The sequence below is a fragment of the Typopeltis vanoorti genome, chromosome 14 (assembly GCF_054136105.1).
Source record: "Typopeltis vanoorti isolate ZY-2024b chromosome 14, IOZ_Tvanoo_1.0, whole genome shotgun sequence".
Taxonomy (NCBI): domain Eukaryota; kingdom Metazoa; phylum Arthropoda; class Arachnida; order Uropygi; family Thelyphonidae; genus Typopeltis; species Typopeltis vanoorti.
The window spans coordinates 39,383,922-39,408,832 of NC_143562.1; the positions used below are offsets into that span (position 1 = coordinate 39,383,922).

A 24,911-nucleotide genomic window follows, 5' to 3' on the forward strand; every position below is an offset into this window, starting at 1 on the left:
ATATATAAAACTGCATGAATAAATAAAGAAATATATAAATAAATATACAAATGTATATTTATTTATATACAATTGTATGTAAATAAATAAGATAATACCAAATAAATATTTAAAAATAAAACTGCTACTAGTACTAAACTTTATCTTATGTATTACTATTTCGTTTTTGTCTTCCAAGCATAATCATGGCCAAACAGGTTTTTCGCCTCACAAAGACATCAACATACTTCCTGCATGGAGAATGGGATTTACCGGATATAATATTCGTGTTTCTGTACTTGACGATGGTGTGCACAGCAACAATCCAGATATTGGAAAAAATTACGTAAGTTCTTAGCATCTTGCGTGAGATACTTTTAAATGAAAATCAGTTATCAACCTCTATTTTTTATTATTTATTTTTTTTTTTTTTCTTGTCGAGATAGCAAAGTTTTGGCGCTTTTCGAGATCTGAAGGGAAGTTGAGTCAGTGTAGTTAGTAGTTTGCTATTATTCATGCTAAATATTGTTTCTGTTGCTTAGATATTTGCCGAAACTAATATCCTTTTCAGGTTTCTGTTGGTAACAGAATGAATGACGAAATATTGGCTGCAAATGCCGAACAGTTCTAGTATTTTCTTTGCCAGAAATATTTTGATCATACTGATGAATTGCGTTTAGCTTTTATGACAAGTAATTATTCCGCATAAGCAATATTCCATGCTAGCATTACGTTATTGAGACTTTGTCTTTCAGTTGTGTGTTCTTAGTACAATTTCTGTTTGTTTTTCTGAGAAAAAAAATGGAGCTTCGAAAATAAAAAAAAAAAGAGGTCTAACACTACCTAAGAATGGTACCTCAGCTTTCATTTGAAAAAATAATGACACATATCTTTCCAAACGTATTATATATTTCATTGTAGTCATGATGTAACTGTTCCTTAATAAAATAACTTCGATTTTCGAACCTTTTACTCTCCCATGTCACATTTTATTCTGATTTGACTTTTTTCCCTTTTCCTTAAAAAGATATCAGATGTCTGTTTTCCTGCACACACACACACACACACACACACACATTTATCCTGTTCCTATCTAGAGCATGATATCAGTGATCAAAGACGTTTTGATGCCACCATACACGTGGGTAAAAATCATGTTTTTAATATTAAAAGTTGGGAAAGACACTTACGACTAAAATATGAACCTTTCATTGAATGTCTACATGCCGGAAAAGGTATTTTAGTAACAAGGAAGTACTTTTAAGGAAGATTTCTTTTAAATTCGGCCTAAATGCACTACAATATTTCCTTTACAAGCTATTGCTTAACGTTTCTAGGTCTGTGACTTGAAATTCTTCCTTCCTTTGTATGATTATATTAGAATGCAGTAAGTTTCTTTTTTTTTTTTCAGACATAAAATTAATTTAAAATGATACTTTACAATATTCAAATACACCCAGTTATAAGGATATAATTATAAGCATAATGAGATATTCAGTGAAAATGAATAAATTATTTTTAAAAAAGTGTCAGGATTTAATAAATGCTTTAAAAAGAGTTAAGAATTCTTCAATGTGATGTGTTTTATTTTTAAAACACATTACATTGAAGTACATTACATTACATAGAGTCATATAAAACTCGCAAAAAACTATTGAAAAGAATGAAAACATATTGGAATAAATTACTCTTTTTATTTTTTAATAGGAAAATGAAAATTCGTGTGTGTGTGTGTGTGTGTGTGTGGGGAAAATATTTTTAAAGCTCATTTATGCATTCATTAACTTCTGCTTAAAAAAAATACTTGACTGGCGGAAATTGATTCCGCTTATTATTTTCTCTCTGTGTATGAAAAATCTAAAAGTAATGGCCGTATGAATGATGACACAGAGAACTGCGAACTTGTATGAAATAGTAGGAGACTCGGGTTCATAGTTCTGTAATTCTTCACTTAACGTCTGAATTATAAAACACTGACATTTCTTTGCATTTTAAGATTTTTGTCTATCATTTCATTCAGATCAAATTTTAACGAGCCGTCTTTCCTCTTCTATTAGGATGCACGTCTCAGCTATGACTTTGTTGAAATGCAAGATGATACTGGACTTGATGAAAACAGGTAAGGGTATTTGTCTTTCTCTCTCTCTTTTTCTAGCACACGAATTCCAGGAAGCAAAGCTTACATAAACTCAAAAGATTTATTAACATTTTTAAAATTATAAATTTCATATGGGCATTTAAATGGCACATGAAATAAATAAATTTAAAAGCAAAAATTGTTACTCAGAATATTAATATAATGATGATTTTTTTTTTTACTAGCCTATGTTTATTTTTATATTAACTGAAGATGTGCTACTTTCATTTATTCCTCTGAAGATGTCTCTAGATATTAGGAGCATTTAAACTCGTGGTGTACATTAAAAAAAAAGTTAAAGGATTTTGCTCTGAGGCCTCCTGTTATAATTTTCCAGCTATATGAGCATCTCTTCATTTTAGCAACACTGCGACAAAATTTTGAATATCCATTTCTTAAATAAGCGATCGTGTGAAGAATTCAAGACTGCCAGGTGGCCACTTTCTTGGCTATCTCGTAGTCTAAACTTTGCTTTTAGATTTTGTTCCCCCATGAGGTTACGTAATTGGTGTGACTACTGCAAGAGTTAAGATAAAATCACAGACGCTGTAGCTGCAGTTACACCGGAAATGATGGAGCGCATATAGTAAAAAAACTGAGTTACAAGTTGGATGTATGCCGACTACACACGGTGTTCACATTAACCATGTTCACTCTCCCGCAAAAAAATAAAAAATAAATAAATAAAAAGCTTTACATTCCAAACTATCATTCGCAATGTTTGCTACTGCTGTAACTTAATACCGCTCGCGAGAGCTGACACACACTTTAAATTCAATTGAAGCATATACTTATGTTAGTGTTTTTTTTTTCTCGAGGATTTTTACGTTTGCGTTATATTATATAAACATTTGGACGAACAAATACTCACTTGAAGAATGCTCGTTTTCTGTTGTTATTTTTGTGTTGCTTAAGAAAGAAAAAAAAAAAAGAAGAATGGGTTGTTAAAGCAATAACGATTGTTCAGTACGGGTTGTGTTTCTCCACCGAATGCCCTCCCCCCCCCCCATCCCCAAACACGAGAGGCCGCAAGCCTATAGCAATAAATGCCGTGTGTAGGAAGGGGTGAAGAGAAAAGTAACTTGTTGATATTCTTTTTTGAAGAGCTGGAGGTTATAGTTATTGTAGATTTAGCAGAAATGCGGACATAATAAGGTAGAGGTGAAGAGGTGAATGTCTCCTCTATATCGGTAGAGGAGACAATGAGAAAACTGACCATCCGTGAGACAGTGGCTGGAGATGCACATAAGTCGCATCAATTATGCGAATTCCCCTTTTGTGGACAGCATCAACATTTTTTAGAGGTGTTTGGCGCACCATCCAAAAGCGAGAATAGTATTTCCAGCAAAGGCAGAGGTTTTTTAAAGTTCTTTTTGACACAGGTGGCATCTGAATAAGATGAAAGCGGATGAAAAGTAAAGTCTTGTGTGCGAAAGAATGCCAAATTTTTTGGAATCCCGATGCTATAGAAGTAACATGTTTGTCCCAGAAAAGGCTAGAGGTAAGTGTCAGTATGAGTAAAGAATTCTATCTTGACTATAAGCTGAGCATTATCAACGCTAGGCACAGGTTAACGAACTAAAGTCTTTTTTGTTGTTGTTGTAAAAAAAAAGAGAGTTGTATTTTGAATGCACTAAAGGTGGACTAGATTGTCATTATTCGTTTTCAATGGGGTGATGGCAATCTAGGAGTGATGTGATGATTATCTACAATCTACTGGTTGTAGATCATCTACAACCCTACAAAATCCTTTTAGTTGCAACAGAAATGATGGTTTACTTTTAAATAAATTTTGCCTCATTGCTTTAGCAGCTTCTAATGTAAAGAAAAAAAAGCGGTTCTTATTCTAACATCAAGCACGACTTCTTGGGGCAGTGTCATTTACGTTCTTCGTTGAGTGTATATGTTCTTAAAGTATCTAGATAATAATAGCCTGAACTACTGAAACGTTGAATATGTACAATTGTACATCATTAGTTTGTCAGTTAAAATTAAATGTTACAGTACAATTTAGTAAGTAATTTTTTTTTCTAGAAAGCATTCTCATGAATGTTACCAGTAACTACTAAAGTCTCATCATTTCAGTTCAGACATGCATTTTAGCTTTTCTGCTTAGACGTAGGTTTAACATATATATATATATATATATATATATATATATATATATATATATATATATATATATAACATATATATATATATATATATATATATATATATATGTGTGTGTGTCCCCACCAAAAAAACTCTTTACTCATTCCTCGAGCAAATGCTCAACTAAACCAAAACTGATTACATTTTCATGAACCACTTGCGAGGCCCGAAGATTCTTGAAAAGTTTTTAGGCTCAAGAGGGAAATTCCCGATTATGTAATTCTTATCCTATTCGTGGTTCTTAAGTGTGCCATAGGTTATCAACCTTTTGCGGGTGGTATTCACACAATACACTTGAAATAATAACAGTCATTCCCTAAAGGTGCGAACACGCCCAATTTGAGAAATACTGTACTGCCGAACTGCTGCATTTTGATTATAAAAACTGTGTCGAATGCTTTTTATCGTGAACTTCACTAACATATTCTTTTTAGAATTTGTTAGTTTCCGACAAGTTTCCGACAAGGAAGCTTGTAACGCACCTTCTCACCTTAAAAAATTTTCCACAATTGTTGAAGTTCGGTTATAAAACAATAATACCTCGTGTATACTGTATTTATCGTGTATACTGTATTCCAAAGAAATGTGCCAATTCACCAAGATGGTTACTTTACATGAATACAAATTATTCTTGCATTTATTTATATATAAGCTTCTAAGCCAAAAAATAACAGATAAATTGCTCTTAAAATAGATGTAAAAATTAATAGTTTACTTCTTTGGAAGTTGACTCGTTTCCTATGGTGTAACATGCCTAGCAAATGACAGTATTATTTTATATTTTTTGCTGTTATTTTTTGCGCTTCCTTAGCCGTTTCGAGAAAGACGCGATATTGCTCTTCATGGAAGAACCAAAGTTCGAATCTTTATACTATAAAGAATACCATGTACATTTCATTAACGACTTTTCAACCGAAGGTGAGTTAGCCTGTCTTCCACAGTGATTGCAGGATTTCTTCTTATAGTCTTGGTTGCAACCACGCCAATCTTAGTTTTAATACACATAAATCTTAAATACGCTATATTAATGGTGTTTATAATATAGAATTATGCATTGCGCATTAATAAAACTTAATTAGTGGACAGTAGCACTGGATTAATTAGGAGTAGAAAAGTTAATTTTAATGCGACCGGCCAAAACCTGAGTATGGACAACTCTAGACCAGAAGGCTAGATGATGGTCCGAAAGTATATCTTGAAGGGGGCCCGCGATTTTAAAGAGAAATTCCATTATTTTGATTTTTTTAGAAACATGAAAGAATGGCATAATGACGTATGCGTATAAGTATATGCATGTTTACAATATATCGTTACATTAGCGATGTTTTAGATTTAAAAAAAAAATATATCCTTATACTCATCACATTAAGCTAGAGTAGCTTGTTGTGCGATGCGAAGTAGGCAGCACGACGAACCTCGATCAAACAGAAATAAGGAAGTTATTATAACTCTTTGTAAGGCCTTGATAAGGTCTTCAACTAATGTGCACAGCTCTAGTCATCTGACTTTCTTGGAGATGCTGAAGCGGTTGACCGCATCCAGAAGAGAGTGAGCAAGGTGGTGGAACGTCTACAGGACTCTCACTATAAGGAAAGATTGGAGATTTGTGGGTTACAGAAATCGGTTGGTAGGTGGAAATGGGAGATATGATAGATACATACGTTACTAAAAGAGTTTCATAGGATTGATAGAGGACATTTTTCAGTTCATGACTGGTGCAGGGGGGAATAGGCGTCATCCATGGAAATTAAGTAAGAGTATAGTTAGAAAGAGCGTGAGGATTCGATTTTTTTTTATGTACGCATATTTATTTACACTATAAATATGCGTACACTATAAACTTTAAACTCTCTAAAACCTTCAGATGTTTTCTTTATTATGTTATGTTATGTAGGGAAATAATCAGAAATTCCACTTTAAATTACTGCATATTTTCCTACATAACATTTTCAGAATAGAATATTCTTTCACAAGCCTTTGAAAGTATATTCTGTTCTGAAAATCAAGACTTTTCAAAATAGTATACAGAATAAAGCACGCTCGTGTTTTTAAACTTTTCACGGTTACCATGGTCATAATTCTGCAACTCTGATCGTCTCTAGCATGACACGGATGCTACTTACAAGCCCAATGCATAATATACGATAAAAATAGGTGAACATGTATTCACAGCTGCATAATATACAATAAAAATAGGTGAACATGTATTCACAGCTGCAAAATAGAAACTTAGTGTGTACATTTCACTCATACTTTATTAACAAAAACACACTAATAAACTAAAAGAATTTTTTTTATAGTCTTACATACGAGATCTGTATGAAACCTTAGATTTAGACAAAAACTGGAATTTCAGGTTATAATTTAGCAACAGTCCTCTCATCCTAAAATTCCTCAGCCTATTTTTAAACTGTGAGCTTTCGCAGGTGACAACACCTATAAATAAATGAAGTTTATTTTAAAACTAAACTTTAAATTGAAAATGAAAATCAAATAGAACAGCAGATCATCATAATTGTTTACTATGCTCCTATGGTTATGTTTTCCATAAGAAAAAGTTCCTCCATTTACTCTTGTCTAATTCTCTGTAGTTAGTTGATTATTGTCTCATTGTTGTGATCTTTCACAACTTTTCTTCTTCGTGTCCCTCATCTATTCTGACATTAGCTTTTTTGAGTTAGTTCATCCTCATCATATGGCCAAACTGATTAAGCTCCGTCATTTTGGTTCTTCCGTAATTATTTTTTCGTATTTGAGATTAAGATCTTTGACAGCTTCCTATGTGAATTGGGGTCTGTGTCATTTATTTTCTTCAAGTATCTCTTTGTTAGAATCTGGTTTTCTATTCCCACGTAACAATGTTAGGATGATCACAGAATTACAAAATTTCACCTTGAGCTACTACATTCATTCTCTTGAATAACTGAATTTAATCACTTAATCTAGTAACTAATTATTATTATTTTTTTTTTTTAAATTTCAATTTTAGGCATCGCTTTCAATTATCGTGGTCTTTGTTTGTTTCACATTAATTTGATAATTGCATTTGCTACATAAACACGCATCGAATATTTATTTTATGTTTATGTTTGGTGTATATTATTTAGCACTGATTTCAGTTTATTTGCTTTCATGGAGGAGTTTAATGAATGTATTCCTATCTATGGAATCAAATGCATGCTTAAAATCTATAAATCAGAAATATAAAGCCTCTATTACAAACTTCTATTTATTATGTGATTTCTAATAACAATTACTGCTACGTTTCTGTATTTATATCATCACTTCTTCCAGTAGCATAGCATAAATAATCATTTGTTTATATATATACATTCTTTCCCATTTTACTGGTCTCTAATATCTCCAATTAATTCCACCTGAACTACTGCCTTCTATATTAGCCTCGGCTTTCCAATTTTGTTCTCCTAATGATTGTTAAGACGTATGCATGCGTATTCTCAGACACGTTTTTCACTTACTCTGTGTCGACTTGATTCAAATGTGTTGCTTTTCCTGCGGTGATATTCATGAGGTGCCTATTCATGGAGAACAAACGTAATAATAAACTATTACACTTTTGTTATCATGTTAGTCAAGTGGCTTTTAATTTATCGTCCTACGTGTTTCGCCAATTTTTCTATCGGCATCTTCAGGGAATACAAAATTAGTAAACTATATGAAGGTAACAGACTAGGTTATAACTGATGGTTCTAATTCATACAAAAATTAGTATTGCGCGAGACAATGCGCGTGTCTCGGGAACGTGATTTATTTGTTATGACTCATGATGTAATTGTCATGAAAGTTCATTTCTTTGATGTTTAATGATCTAATTAAAGCTTTCCAAATTTCTGGTAAGGTTAGACCTTGATTCTTGTTTAGGTTTTCAGTTGTGCGGGCGACTGTAGCTGCTTCCTTGAAGGTTCTTGAACGGTAGTTATCTTCTATATAGGGCATAAGGCTCTTATCTTTTTTTATTTTATAAAAAAAAAAAAAGAAAAAAAAGTGTAATAGTTTATATACATAATAATGAAGAAAAAATACCACAAAACGTAATAATAATTTAACCGACTAGCTTGGCAGTCTTCTGCTGCATTGTCCACAAAAATGTGGCAAGTATTGAGGCAACATCGGGAGAGAAAAGAGACTCCCAGTGTAGAATACTAACAAGAAAAGCAAGAGGACAAGATTACAAGGACTTCAAAGAAGTCCTATTTTCTGATTAAGAAAACAGATTTCTACACGAAGTCATCATCTTGTTCTGTAATTATATATATTTATCTTATTTTAGGTAGGCTGTTATTTGTTTCATGTTAATATCAGTTTTACGATTTTTTAATTGCAGCCACGGAACTTACTGTGCCGGTGTTATAGCAGCAGTGGCCAACAACAGTTTCTGCGGTGTTGGAGTAGCTTACGAGGCAAAAGTTGGAGGTAATTTATTTCTCTGTTCGAATAAAGAACATGTATCCCTGTTGTTACAGCTTAACATAGTTCTAGATAATAGTATGTGAAACATAGAGGTTAAATATAAATGATCTGAGTGGTTTAAAAAAAGAATGCAGATACTGACGCCATTGGAAGGAGAACAGATACTTTTACAATAATATTCGTGAATTTTGTTTATTATGTTCGCATCATTCAATCCTGTATAAAACGATTTTGATGTGATCCCATTAAACGTAATTGTTCTATGATCACATAATTATTTCGAATTAAGAAAGTAACGTTTTCGTTTTATTTACCATTTATCATAGTACGCCAGCGGAAGTAATTTGGACATTTTCCTCCCTCAAAGCCTTAAATATTAAGGTTCACCCGCTTCATGTAGAGTCGTAGACAGACGGAAAGACAAATAGATATGATGCAATTACAAACGCGCATGTTATTTTGCTTGCCAACTCTCCTCAAAAACAGTTCGAAGTTTAATTGTTATTTCCAGGAATGGTGCCACTATGCAAAAATTCTATTTAAAAACTCTTTTTTATGATTCTCTCTGATCATTTTTGTACTTAAAAAAAAACTCGAGCGCGCGCACACACATACGAGTATTAGATTTTATTTCTATGAAATGTTGAATTTAGACCTCGTTCTGTACTCTGGAATTAGAAACTGCATCTTACTTGTAGTCGTATTCAAAATCCAGATAACTTATAAAAGGAGTCTTATTACAACAAAGTATGTAGTTTCTATGGTTCGTGAGACACCATTTACTTTCCATAGCTGCTTTCGAAGTGCTAAGCACGTTCTTATGCACTGCTAAATTTTGCCCGTTAAAGGAATTTCTTCAATGCGTTAAGTTTCTAGCGAACAGCAACTTTCAGTGGTTATTAGATTAGTGTCAAAGGTTGTCTCACTGATTGTTTATCATATGAATTATCAGAGGTGGAACCAGGTGTGAAGAGAGTGAAAATAAAAGTGGGGAAAGCAGTTTTCAGAGTGGGATAACATGATAGAAGTGAAGAATGACATAGATGCAGCTACTGAACGAATAATCTACCATTAATAGAAAATTCTTGTTTTCTGAAAAGAAAAAATAGAATAGAAAAATTTTTTTTTCTAATGTATACTGTATTAATTTATACTTTTCGGATCCTGGGCGAGGATTAGCGTTATTGATTGTTTGTAATGTTTCGTGGATGGAATTCGCATACGTATATATTTTGTAAATTTTATAATTTATTTTATTTTTTTTTTTTTTCGCAGTAGAAAATATAATATGCTAGTATTACACGTGCGCTCGCGCACACACATACAAAAAAATAAAAAATAAAAAATCCGATATCCAAAAATAAATCCGGACTACGCCCCTGGCGTGAATAATCTCATATTATTTATTGCACCTGACATTGCATTAAGCGAGCTTTCTAGATTGCGCAGACAGATATAGGATAACGTCACAGAACTTTCCCATTATGAATTCGTCCTCATTAAGTGGAAAGCACGCATATGCAGGCACCTGCTTAAATGAGTAAAATGTAACTGCCAATTGCGTCTCATTTATTTATCAATAAATATCCTTAGCTACAAAAAGAGTGCAGCCAATTAAAAGATCACATAAAACAGCAACGTACAAATTATAAAATAAATGAATTACACGAGGAAATTACTTCGAAGTCAATAAACCACTGTTTGCGATCCTTAAAAGGAAATTGAACTCGCTTCATTCCACAGCAGACATCTACAAACCTCCTACTCGACATTACAATGGCGAAACCACCAGAGGCGAATGACCAAATAATGTGATCAAAGAGTCGTGTCTTGTTTCTTAAATAAGAGTGGGAGACAAAAAAGAAAAGAAAAAATGTATTAAGTAGTGGACAAATTAAATTCTGCATGTTTAATACAATCAACACCCGAAAATAAATTTGCATTTTTTTGAAATCATTCATTACGTGATTCGAACTCTAACTAAAACCATAATTATTTATTAGTTAATAAAGATGACGTAATTAACTATATCCAGTTAATTTTATTATGCTATATTTAAATATTATTGTTAGATATTATTCATTTGTTCTTTTCTTAGATCCTTTTTTTATGTACGTTTGTCACAAGGTTGCTTTATTCGGTCTGTTCGTCTGCACACGTCAGCGTCATTCTGATCGAGTAAATGTCGGTGAAATTTAGAACATTTAAAGTTTTTTTTTTTTTTCTACGAATTTTTATTTAACGGGTTTTATTTTAAGTCCACAGCACCAAGCCTTGGTGATCAAAGCTGGAATGTGTGTGTGAGTCGATTAGAAATAAGATCCGAAGTCAGAAGCGAAATTCCTTTATGCTTATCTCAGATCAATTCCTTGTGTGCTTTGAGCTTTGAGATACATTCAACAATCATACATGAACGCTCATTATCATTGTTCTGTCCTTAAGCCTGGCCAGATTTTGATAAAATTTGGCATTAAGATAAAATTTGTCAAACCATCTTATCTTTGAATTTTACATTGGATTTTGCTACTTGAACTATGCAGAATGGTTAAAAATTAAATGTTATTATACGAGCGTATCCGTAAATCAATGATCACAATGTCATTTTATCTTAATGCCAAATTTTATCAAAATCTGACCAGTCTTAAGGACAGACAATGATAATAATTACTTGTACAATATTTGAAAACCACTGTTTTTGACAGTGATTTTCAAATATTGTACAAGTAATTGAAACTATATAGTGGCGCATCCGGTTTTATTTATCAATAATCGTCACAAATAATTAACGTAATAAGTATTTTATTTGTGTAAATTTTTACAAATAGATATGTTTTATGTTATTTTATGACTAAAATTTAATATAATACAGTTATTACAATCTAAAAATCTAATAATTTGTCAATATAATGAGCTGCCGTTGATCATTTGGTATCAACTATGCCTTTGGTTGGAAAGTCCGGAGTAAGAATATAAAGGTTCTTCCGTCTAGGACGCAATGAACCTTTATCATGAAGGCTACCTCATCTTTTCAACGAAGATGAGGTAGCCTGCTATTTCAAACGGAGATGGAAGGAAATTTTTTATCCCGAAACATATAAAAACGGGCTATAGAAATATGCGCAATCTATAGACACAGTAAACTATACAGATAAGAATTATATTATACTTGACAAGAAATTAAATTCATGTTTTAATCCTTTGTCAAAGTGTAAGCAAACAAAGTTTGCATAAAATATCTTCATGACTAGTCTACTTGTTATGTAGACATATTTATTGCCTTAATATAACATTATGGGGAAGGCCACTATCCAAATCGTTTTCAACATTTATTGAGGTCTCATCAGTGTGAGCCAGATCAAGGAAGATGTTGAAGTTCAATCAATGGCGAAATGAGACCAGAATAGATATATGAGATCAAATGACTTAGCTAGGACAGATCAGTGAGCCTAACACGTAAGAAAAAGATGAGAAGAAGATAAGTGTATGATAAATCCAATTTCTGCTTTTATGGTACATTTAAAAATATAAACATTTATTGTAATGGAGGGGCTTGGTTTTCAAGGTAGAACTACCAATATCGCGGCATTCTTAACTTGTACATTTACACATACATCGCTGACGTTGCACTGAACACAAATAGTGTGTCGTTTATGTAGACAGCACTCTGCACGTGCTTATGACAAAGTCGCGGCTTACAGTTTGGAAGATATCTGATCTAAGGTGTTCTTGGAAGTGCTGGCCATTCTGTAGAACGCACCTACGTAAGAATCGGCGGATCTCATTTTAAGTTCGATAATCAGCTAAACAATGATGTTAGATCTACCTTCACTACATTATCAGACAATCGTTTTTCACGTGACTGATAAGAAAATAAAATGATACAATTGTACCCGATAAAGAAAATCTAGGGAACATTATTAAGAGCACATTCAGGAATTACGTTACATGTTATTTTTCGGGTGTTTGTGAACAAATAAAATAATAAAATAATTAGCATGTTACATTAATATGCTTTCAGAATTTTTTATTTTTTATTTTTTATTTTCGTAATCGTTCAAGTTCGGCGGCTTCATAAGACTCAAAGCATGAATTGTCATTCTTGAATCACTTTTAGAAATTAATAAATGTATATGGTAATTACCAAGCTCTTATAATTGTTTGCATATGTACATTTCAAAATTTTCAGAACAAATTCGAATTATCGATATTTTCGTCGAATTGATAGAACTCTTCCTGACGCTTGTAGCAAATATATGGTATTCAGAGCTTCGTTGAATAGCGATACATTTCAAATAAACAATGCATTTATTTTAACACTGTCTAACATAATGCAGACATAATTTTGTATTGTGCAATTCTGACACTATAAATCGTTCGATTAAAACAAAAAAAAAAAAGAAAAAGCTTTGGAAAGTTTATTAAATATCAGTACGAATCATTTTGCCAATAAAAATGATTTGAAACCAAAATTGAACCAGAGAGAAATTTTATATATATATATATATATATATATATATATATATATATATATATATATATGATTTCGAAACGTTTCTACCCTCCAAATGGTCCCATTGGCATAAAATCTGAGATTGCTCGACAAAATTTTACGTATGAATTTCAAATTCCGAATTTCAATAAAGACCGTCCAGTCAGAGTCCAGGAATACTTGCATTCCTACTTAAGGGACGAAAATCTGATCTCCAAGAGGTGTTTATGTAATTTGAGAAATGTCTCTAAAAAATAGCATAGAAAAATTCACCTAAAATGGATTTTTTTTAACTTAATTAATACCTTCCCAAATTAATTGAAATATTGCTGGTACATAATACGAGTGTTAATTCTTTCTGTTGTATCACCAAGCTATAAATATTGAATAACAATTTAACAGTTTTTTTATTAACAGTTTAAGTTTTTATTATACACATCAGGTATACAAATTATACATATTATACTATTCAACTTGTATTATGGTTAATAGAAAGTTTTTTCATATATATGCAAGTAGAATATAATATATTTCGAATGGGTTCATAGTTTGAAAATAAAATAAGCGCATGAGCTATTTTTACCCTTCTCCCTTCTGGTAGCCAATCAAATGTTTTATAAAAGTTTATAAAAGATTCCATTCTTATTATATTTTATAGTTAAAAAATGTTTTTCTATGAAATTGTGTGTGAAATACGGCTTTTTTTTTATTTATTTTTTTTAAAGCTCAACGGTGCGATTTCCATAGCTCACCACTGGTTATGGCTCTAATTCTTCTGTTTTGTATTCTTATTAATGGAAGCAGATTGTTACAATAGTCTCCTCCCCAACAGGTAATGCCATATTGCAGTGAAGAATTTACCCAGGAATAGTATAAACATCTTAAGAATGCTGCATTTACAAATTTTTCTTACATAGGATATTCTGTTAATTATGAACCTAAACTTATTTGTTAAGAAAGTGGTTTGGGAATTCCACTTCAAATTGCTATCGATATGGAGGCCCAAATACTTGACGGTTTTTGTTTTTTTTTTTGATTAAGCTACATTTACAATTTAGAGTATCACTACATTTCCTTTCGTGCCATTTTATAGTTATACTATGATCTAATTTGCCTGTTAATGTAAAGTACATATATCTCGTATAAGTCAACACTTATTCAGTATTGAGGAATACACCAATCGTATACCTCAATATTCCTCAATTCCTAGAAGATCTTAGGAATTTATTGTGCTTACTCACAGGTGCTCGCACACGCAGGCACATACACTCAGTAAAATAAAATAATGTTTCTATTTATCCATATTTCGATTAAATTGGGTTCATTTTTCACTGAATTATTCATATATACTTATATTTATCTACATATATTTCAAAATATTTCAGCTAAAGATGTCTCTGTGGTAAATGGTTAACTCACGTGACATTTGCTTGGGAAAGAAATATGAATTCAAGTAACAAGAAGATCTTCAATTGGGTTACGTTTTTTTCCTTTTTTTTTAATTCTAAGTTTGATGGTCTTAGCAGCAATATTTTTTGCAAATACATACGTAACTATTATTGTTGGGTCTGTTCGTACGCAAGTTATATATAGTTTCTGATTGGATGGATTTTAAGAAAATTTGGTATTAGTCCTTACGAAACTTTTTTTTTTTTTTCCCGATGAGTAATATATAGCCTCTCCCAGTCAAGTCAATTTTACCTTCCTGTGGTCTGGCTTGTTTCTACAAAAAGAAACTCTGGCGAGGCTAGTTTTGCCTCCTTATACTCGTAAGCATATCTTCCCTAGATGGAGGAAATTCCAACTAGACCTCTATGGTGGTAGATGACTTTCATCGCCTAGTGAAACACCACTGCCCTTCTTATCAAAGCGTGAAGGTGGATACTGTCATGTTTCGTTTCCAGGATCGTGTCCACGGTTCATGAAACGAAATGAACCTTGGACGCTGTTCATTTCGTTTCATGAACTGGCGAATTATCCTTCTCCTGCTGCTGCTGATATATACATGTATAATCAAGATAGTCAGCATTAGGACAATAGTGAACAATAAAGCGAAGCAAGGAAATCATGAGCTAGCGGATCATATAGCTGGGATTCCAGGTTTAAACTAATAACCTTTGGTAAGAGATGTCTAATCTGACAATAGCACATGTTTCGCCTTTCCTACGGAAGCCATCAGTCATTACGTGTATGGAAAAGCTGAAATGGGCTGTAGTCGTGGAGGATGGCAGTTAGGATTCAGTTAAGAAGAACAGGTCAGGTTCTGATTCTTGTAAGTGGTGTTTATTACGAAATGTTGGTGTTATTTTTGCATTTTGGGATTTATAGTGTTATTTTTTTTTAATATTTTTATATAAAAATATATTTTATTTTATTTTTTATGGGAGATTTTTTATAACTGCAGTGACTTCTAGTATTCTTTTGTTTGTTTGTTTATCTTTCACAGTTGAATTAGTGAAGGAAACTTACGAAGCAGGGGCATATAGCGAAGGTAAAGAACTTGTGCACTGAACTCCCACATATGCATCCGCAAACTTCATTTCAAGTATACTCTGCAAGCTGCTATACTTACGAGTAGAAGAAAGACTGGAGAACAGATGAAAGGATCTACTTGAGGTGGTTGGAAAATGACATTGGAAGTCCTTCGACATATATCCAAAAATTTTTATGAAAAAGGCTAAAAAGAAGATTAAAATTTGTCGAATAGTTTTAATTTTGATTTCACCAGGAGAAAAGGTCGAATGCAATAAACATTCTATAACTTTTGAAACACTAGTCAGAATTTTAATTAAAAATCTTCTTACAGCAAATTAGGCAAAACAAAATGATGTTAGTATAGTTGTTGTCCTTCACTATACAAGAATGCTATTACAGAAGGCAACGTTTTTATGATAGCCTGCAATCATCTCCATACTTGTCTCTCTTGGCAACGTAAGTTTCACCTTCATTGAGAACAACACCTGCATTAAGTAAACATAGCAGCTAGTGAACATAAACCTGATCACCTTATCCTATTAAGATCAGGTTCAATGTCAGCGATCAAAACTATTTGAATAAGTATTACTAGGATTTGAAGCTGAAGGTTGCAACAATGCATTTCTAGAATTTAACTACAGCCGTATTGCTCAAGAGATGAGTAATACTGTGTGGTCTTATTACTTCCGCAGTCCTTGGTAGTTGCATGTGTAGTTATTCGAATGCATACCACGGGAGACCTAGTGATTGCCAATTTATAGAAAATTTTAAGTTTCTGGAAGCATCTGTTGATCGCGTAGTTGTACAGTGATATCGTGTAATCATTTTGTTGTTTTGATAGTTCGTGTTTTGTATTTTACAAATATATATGAAATCAGTCAATACAAACAGAGAATAGGAAATACGGTGTATGTTTAAATAAGTATATAGGCCATAGCGTCACATGGTTAAATTAGCTGTCAAAAATCATGCTGATTTTATATGACATATTTGAGAATTTTTACTATGTATAGTTTGATATCCTTGTTGTATACGCAATCATAAAATTAATACAGTAAATAATAGTAACTGTTTTCATTAATTTGAACCTTCGCAGCTTATATTTAAATAACAAAAACGTCCAACACTTGGACCAGCACTATGCTTCAATGTAATGGTCGTTCGTTCGAATTTAAAAACAAATTCGTTTTCGTAATGAAAAACGCCATCAAAGAGCCATCTATTTCAATGGTCAGTCAGAAATTTGCAAACGCCAACAACTTCGCTATTACGCAGTAAGTATTCAGAACAAAAAAGAAAGCATACGAAATAGTTAAAGCTGTCAAGACGCATGTAATTTAAACAGATGTGCTCCACTTGAGTCCGCGATGATTTCATTTATTACGATTTTTATGTTAATATTTCTAAAATGGGAAATAAACTTTGAATGAAAATAATAAAATATAGTAATAGACGAAATGTAGATAACATTAAGATAATTTAAAAACGTTAAAATTATTTTAGAAAAATAATTTTCTAAAATTATAAATTTTAGAAAATTATAAATAAAATTATCCATAATTTTTCAATTTTTAATTTTTTTTTTTAGTCCCTGAAATTTATAGAACTGAGAATCATTCGCCTTCCTCCACATATTTATTATCTATGATGATTTAAAAATATTTTTTTTCTTTTTTCATCTTTTTCTAATTTTATTTCCTTTTTTCCCCACCAGTACAGCAAAGTGTAAGTTCTATGGAGTTTTGTAGTTTTTTAAAATTGTATTTTTAATAGCTTTACAATTTTCCCATCTAGAAATTGCAGTGAAAAATACTATAGCAAAAATATTTTACTATAAAAATGTTTTATAAAAGCGTGCAACAGTAAAAATAATTCTTGACAAAAGAGAAAAATAAGTCACAGGGACCATCTCGTCTTACGCAGCAGGAAGGTTTTTTTTTTTTTTTTTTTTTTTTTTTTGCACGTGGTGTTTTCTAAATCAGATTTTGATACGTTTTGGTTTTTTTAAAAGTTAGTGTGAACTGCAATGATTTTTTTTCTCAATGTATCAACGGTGCAGTTAGATTCCAGCCAGGACAGGTAAGATTTTCCTAAGCCTTTTCGACTAATACTAATTGGCTGGTCTTAATGGAAATCTTTCTCTGAGAACCTCGGTGGAAAAACAGACAAACTTATCCCGAAACATACACCTAATTAGTAGCTCTAATATATTCCTGGCCATAACTGCCACAGCATAATTATAATGAAAAACCAGTTTATTAAGGGGATCGTCACTCTTCTGGAATGCCTTTAGGTACTATTTTATAAATTAAATACGAGCAGTCTGAAATGTTGAGACCGGTGATATTCAAAATTATCTTTCTAGGTAATTTTTGCCTCAGGCGCTAGAACGCTTAAAAAATTCTGTTTTTAATAATATTCATTGTTCCATTTCTGGAAGGTATTTTTGTTCTCTTATTTATCTATAAATCTTAGTTAATTTCCGATTGATATCTCTTTCTGATTTTTATCGCAGGTACTCGAATATTAGACGGTCCAGTCACTGATGTTCAGGAAGCAATGGCATTGACCCACGCTTTAAATATCGTAGATATTTACAGTGCCTCTTGGGGTCCTGTGGACGATGGGCAACATGTAGCTGGACCAGGAAGATTAGCAGAACACGCATTCATTAAAGGTATTACCGAGGTAAATTTATTTTTTATTTAGAAAAAAAAAATTTCACTTTATTCTGATTTGCGTTCCCAAATATCCATTGAATTTTCTCCTCAGTTTAATATTCGTTTTTTTTTTTTTTGTTCTACTTTGTTTGCCGACTTAAATAAACATCATAGATATATCATAAAATATTACTAGTAAATAAAGAAACTTTTCGAAGCATATTAGAAACTATCAAACGTTTTTAAAATAAAAAAAAAAGTTACTACTGGCCAAATCAGACCAATTCGTGTAAATAGGATGAACAAAATAATAACAATAAAGGGATATTTAAAGATTTTCTGGAATCATCAAATAGTGATTTCGGTCGATGTTTTTCGCATCATAACAGCTGTTAGGTTTCTTTTTCTGTCCCAATTCGTATACGACTTTGACCTGAACGAACGGATTTTATTCAAATTGATATGTGGAATTTCTACTAAAATTTCTCAAGAGTTCTCACTTTTGGTTTAAAAATCATAATTTTTGATACAGAATTAGTCAATGATTCTAAACGATATATAATTAAACAAAAATTGAATAAGTTGCCTACTGCCTTTTTATTTCTCAATGGGTGTAGGCAGAGCTTTTAAAAATAGGTAGAACCGATCCTCACCCCTAGCCGAATACGATAACTGAGCCTATGGTTACAGAAATTTACAACACATGGGGACAAAGAGCATAACAGATAACTGTGGTCTCGTGATTCTAAATCTGAAAACCCAAACACGAATGTTTGGGTTGTTTGGACTTGTGTATTGTGAGTTCTACTGTCGATTTTTCTAATATGCAGTGTTAAATTTTCAGGAGGGAAAAAAAAAAATAGACTTGCTTGTGAAGAAATTAACTAACTTAGGAACCACCTGTTAAAAGAGTTTAAAAAAGTTCCTCTAGTCGGATACTTGAAGAACTTTTCAAGTGGTTCTTCTAGCATTACAGTATCAGAAACGTTGCCATAAAGCTACACAGACATCTGATACAAATCTATGTTACAAATGACAATAAACGAAATCATAGTACTGTATATAAAGTAGAAATTATTTATGAGGAAGGCAAGTTCCGGTGATAATGAGAATCCTATATATTTTTTTTTTTTTTGCATCTTACCCACTAAAGGTTAAACCAAAATCCAAAAATCATGCTCTAGAGACCAAACATGAACCTTTATCAAGCCGCTTCAAGCTTCCAATAAGGAGGGCTGTAGTCTCACACCGGGCAATAATAAAATTCATTTACCACCTAAAGTAAGCATCATGGACATCATAAGAAATACTACAAAAAAAAATCATTTTTTAAAAGTGTGAAAAGTATGATTTTATGTGTGTGTGTGTGTGTGTGTGTGTGTTCCCTAGTCATCCGCATTACACAAAACAGTTTTCCATTGTTGAATGCATGCAGTTCAGCTCATATATTTCTTTTCTCTTCATTCGTACGTTTTTATATTCATAGACGAAATTTTGTTGATAAATTTTTAGATAAAACTCTTTATTCGAATATATTTATCTTATATTTTAATACAGTAGTAGATATTTATGATAATACCTATTTAACCTTCCAGGGTCGCGGAGGTAAAGGGGTTATCTACGTGTGGGCAGCAGGAAATGGAGGCAACAAATATGACAATTGCAACTTGGATGGCTACGCATCTAGCATATATACAATCACATTTGGAGCTGTTACAGAAACTGGTTGGAGCACTTATTACACCGAACCCTGTGCTGCAGTTCTGGCGGCGACCTATATTGGAGGTTCTCATACGCCACCTAGTAATGATAGCACGGAGGATAAACGCAGTAAAATCAAAGTGGTAAAGAACTGTTTTTCTGTGAAATATTTCAGCCTATACTTATGTCAGTGGATTGTTTTAAATACTCGTATATATAAGTTATCGCATAAACATCATACACCCATACAAAATAATGTTTCCTAAAAAATAAGTCGTTAAACTATTACATGGGTTGCCATTTACCTCTGGTTGTTCGTTGAGTGTTGTGATGATTGGTTTCCTCTCATCAGATTTCTTTACCCCAGGGCTCTGTCCATGTTCTTCCTCCAGTATAGGAGGAAGCGTATGGGTGGGATGTATGTTAACATATATCAATGGTCTTCTAACTTCAAATCCTATCCCTAGTTTTGCTGATGGCAGTAATCTCCATTCTTCTTTTTCATTCAGCCTTCGAAATCTTCCATTGCTAAGCTGGGAGAGAAGATAGTCTAGTGAATTTCAATTTTATTAAAATACAGTCCTGTCTTATTACCTATCAGAATGATACTGCTTCTCGCTTTTTTTTTTTTTTTTTTTGATAATATTCAAATTTCCAGCCGGGATCAGTTTGTCATTTAGCTTATCCTTGCACAAATATATGACAACATCCACAGCCTCCTTAGCCTGCAAAAAAACTTAGCATTCATTTTCGTTCAAAACACAACATTTCTCTTGCTCGACTCTTAACACTTTATAAATCCGAAATCCGTCCAAACTTAAGAATATCGTTCTCAAATTTGGAGTGATGCAATCTAAGAAACCTCCTCAGAGAATTCCTGTAGTCCGTTTCTCATAGGAGCTCTCTTTCTTCATTATGACTTTTTTTTTTTTATATAGGTATTTTCATGGACGTTGTTTCATCAAACTGGCCACTACACTTTCTACCATGTTTTCCTCTAAACAAGTAAATACAAAAGCAGCCACTAGTCGACATCCGTACAGCGTCCAACTCCAAACATATCGAGCCAACTTCTCATCTTGTTCTTTCTTCATTTTTTCTCCCTCTCTGTTCTTCGAAACAGCTTTCCCCATGCTGTTTTTCTAAATAAATGCAACCCCAACTTATTCAAGAAAACTATTAATATATTCCTTCGTTGTACGATAATTCGCTTTGTCATAAAACGGGGGATAGTTTTAACACATAATGATAGCTTGTATTTAAAGTACTTAAAATGATGATAATAACAATCATCACGATATTAAATAGCACACTTAAGTTGTGTTTCTTATTTTTCCTCGCTTACGTATCGGAACAATGTTTGTCTTGAGAAATCACACGGTATTCACTCAATCGTGAATAATGTACGATGATGAGTGTTATGAGGATACATAACCAAACAAATAGTTTTTGAACTATTTGTTTAGTTATGTATCCTGGTGGCGAAAAAAAAAAAAACAGATATCCAAACATTATTTTTTAATTAACAGGAACGATAATTAAAATTATGCATGCTTATGCTGTTGATTTTAGCTTAGTAGCATATAAAATAATCGTTTTTTTTTTCTCTCTGAAGAAGTACGAACACGTAAATTGTTAACGCTTCGGTATGAACCCTTTTTTTTTTTTCATCTAATATCACCATTTCGCAATTGTCAGTGGCCAGTACCTAAGTATAGTTACCATCATCATGAGTAGAGTATAATTTAGGAGAGGGTCCTGTTTCAAGCTTTTACTTTTTCCCTTTATGACTGAACATTTTCTTTGAGCTCCTTGGATATTTTATTTTGGCCCACTAAGACCTCAACTATCTTTCAGCTGATCTGGTTGATTGAGTGGTTAGGGCGTCCGCTCTCCACTCAAGAGGCTGCGGGTTCGAATCCCGCCAAGGGAATGGATGTTTGTGATTGCCCTACTAACCAATTATCATATGTGCTGCTGTGACCTGTGTTCTGGCGCAGTATGATCTTTGATGTCTTTGCGTTATAAAAAAAAAAAAAAAAAATATATATATATATATATATATATATATATATAACTATATTTCTCTGAAATGCGTTCGATGGTAATTACGCTCTTTTATATACCTAAGACTGTAGAGCAGTGCTTCCCAAACTTCTGGATGTCAGAGCACCCTTTGGAAAAATTCAAATATTTCACGGCCCCCCTCGAAAAAAAAAATCGTAATATAGACATATATTATTATAATATTTATTGTATTTATATTCAATACAAAATATACACAGCGAATATTGCAAAAATCAAATGCAGATATTACATGTTTAGCATCTTACATACATATTTGACATTGCACATTATCTCATATTTTTATATAGATAGATATCTTGTTATTGTACATTTGCAGTACAAGCACATGAAACGTAAAACGATTAATAATAAAGAAAGAATTAAAAACATAAAAGAGGTTTAATAACAATTTAATGTGATGGATGTGTTTCAATACTGCTACACGAATATCAGGTGAAATATTTGAAACTGCAATTCTTAGATTTCTGCTTCGAAATGAAACTTATACGAATAAGCATAGATTTAATAATATTCATTAAGCACCGAAATACGCAGCAAGCAAAATTTATGAACCAACACCAATGTGTGATTTTTTTTTCCAATAAAATATAAAAAACAACAAAAAAGAAATAATAAACAATAAAAATTAAATACGTTTCTTTAAAGATAAAAAAATCTACTTAGTCTTAAAACATTTTAAATTTCTTTTCATTATTTCACGCCCCCCGCCCCAACAAAACCTACGGCCCTCAAGGGGACCGTGGCCCACAGTTTGGGAAGCGCTGCTATAGAGGAAAGCGGAAGATCCCTGTATCTACTACAAAACCAAATGAAGATGTTTATTTTTTATTTCCATATGTTCCTACTTCGTTTTTTTAATGACTTCTGGAAAAATACACTATTTTCTTTAAATAATTATGTGAGTAAATATTTTATATTAAATTTAATTTACTCTTTGTGATGTTTACAGTATATATTTCTGTAGACAGCTTCCCTGTCCTACCTCCTCCAAAGAATAAAATATAAACAGATTTCTCCCGTATAAAGATATTATCGTATCTATTCGGCCGGCACTCGTACGTTAGATCGTTACGTTACGAATAGTACAAACAGTTTGAATAGGGTCGCCAGATTTTTTTTTTGGTGTGGAAATTGGATAATGATATATTGGATTATTAGCAAGGAGGAAAGTTTCATATAATGATGTATTTAATACGCATTTCCTTAATAAATACGATTTGCAAAATGTGATTGCGCAAATCACGTATCCTATTTGGCCCCCTGGGGAAAATGTAATTTGTCACCTAAAACGAATGTAAAATATAGTTAATCATTCTGGAATGCTTAGACTATTCAACTGTAATTTAATTAAAAATAGCTGCAGCTGAAAATAAATGAAATAATTTTATTTATTTATTTATGTATTTTATTTTATTTTATAGGGCTAAAATGGCCTAGCCTACTTCCCTATAAAGGAAGTAAAATGTATTAGTGGATTTTTTTAGCGGAAAATAAAATACATAAATACATAAAATAAAATAAAACCAGATATGTTCGTTGCCAATTAGTTAAATTTGGCATTATTCACCATATAACTGCATCCATTCATACACAAATAAGAAAACGTGTGCTGCTTTTTTTTTGTCTTGTTTTTTAATGCAGAAACTATACTTTAATAAAACTTTAGAAATTCTTCCTAATTACTTTCAATTACAGGTTTTTTTTTTTTTTGGTACGATAACTAAATCTCCCCTTAATCGCGATATTTCGTACTTTTGCTGCATCATTAAAAAACAATGCTAGCACCGATGTTATTTCATTCTTCAAAGGCAATCTTTCATATTTAAATGATAAAGTCAACGGACAGAGACTAAACATTAGCTTGATTGCAACACAGCGGTATTATGACTAGCTAAATGATTCTTTCAAGTACTTCCTTCAGATACGAGAAGTCTGATGTCACAATAACAGAAGAATCTCGCAGCTGTTAATGACAGACTGTAAACAACAGTAGCGCCTTCTAATGATATCCTGTACGGTGTTTGAAGCCGGGAAAATATTGCGCTAGAAATAACATGAAAATGATAATAATCAACTTACCAGTTTTCCGTTAATAGTAAACTAATTTATAAGCAACACTCTCTCTCATGGGTAACGATCGACTTGACCTTGAATGTTATATTAAGTAACTGTATTTATATATTTTGATTTTATTATTTACTTATTTGTTTTTTGCTTCATTTATTTTATTTTAAATTATTTGTTTATTTTATTTATTTATTATTGGGAATTCGTTTTGCTGTTTTCTTTCGAATATTATTTGTTGTAGCTGTCTTCATCTTTTCGAATGAAAATCGTTAATCATACGTGAGATTTCATTGGAAGAAATAGTCATATAGAAAAAAAAAAAAATCCGTTTCCTGATGTTTATTAAGCGTTGTGTTGAGCGGTGTCAGTTTATTTCATATCATTTGAAAGAAGAGAAAAAAATCCCTTCCATGAACTCCTTGATAACCGTTCATATGGTTTTAGATGTTTATGTATTGCATGCACCGTATGGTCTGCTAATGAGTGTTAGATACAAAGCAGAGTAACGCAGTGAAAGCGTACTGGAACCTTAACCCAGAGGTCCGTGGGTCGAAACCGCGCTCTGCTGAGTTTTTTTTTTTTTTTTTCCCCAAGGGTGCAAAATGATTCCTTTGCAAAAGGGAGGTTCTAAGACTACAAGTAGCAAATTATAGAACATCAGTATCTCAGGCGTGGTGGTGAAAGTACTAGAAAAATTGGATAAAAAGATCATTTAAAATGAGTAGATAAA

General features: G+C 32.3%; 1 protein-coding gene across 1 annotated transcript in view; it reads left to right on the forward strand.

Annotated features, from left to right (window-relative positions):
- Window positions 1-24,911, forward strand: part of LOC150099382 (proprotein convertase subtilisin/kexin type 4-like) — a 58,477-nt gene that overhangs the window by 22,727 nt on the left and 10,839 nt on the right. The window contains exons 5-9 of the mRNA XM_090403615.1: window positions 179-325; window positions 2,037-2,098; window positions 8,616-8,704; window positions 18,181-18,353; window positions 19,921-20,169. Coding sequence (XP_090259741.1) covers window positions 179-325; window positions 2,037-2,098; window positions 8,616-8,704; window positions 18,181-18,353; window positions 19,921-20,169 — 720 coding nt within the window. The remainder of the gene's footprint in view (window positions 1-178; window positions 326-2,036; window positions 2,099-8,615; window positions 8,705-18,180; window positions 18,354-19,920; window positions 20,170-24,911) is intronic.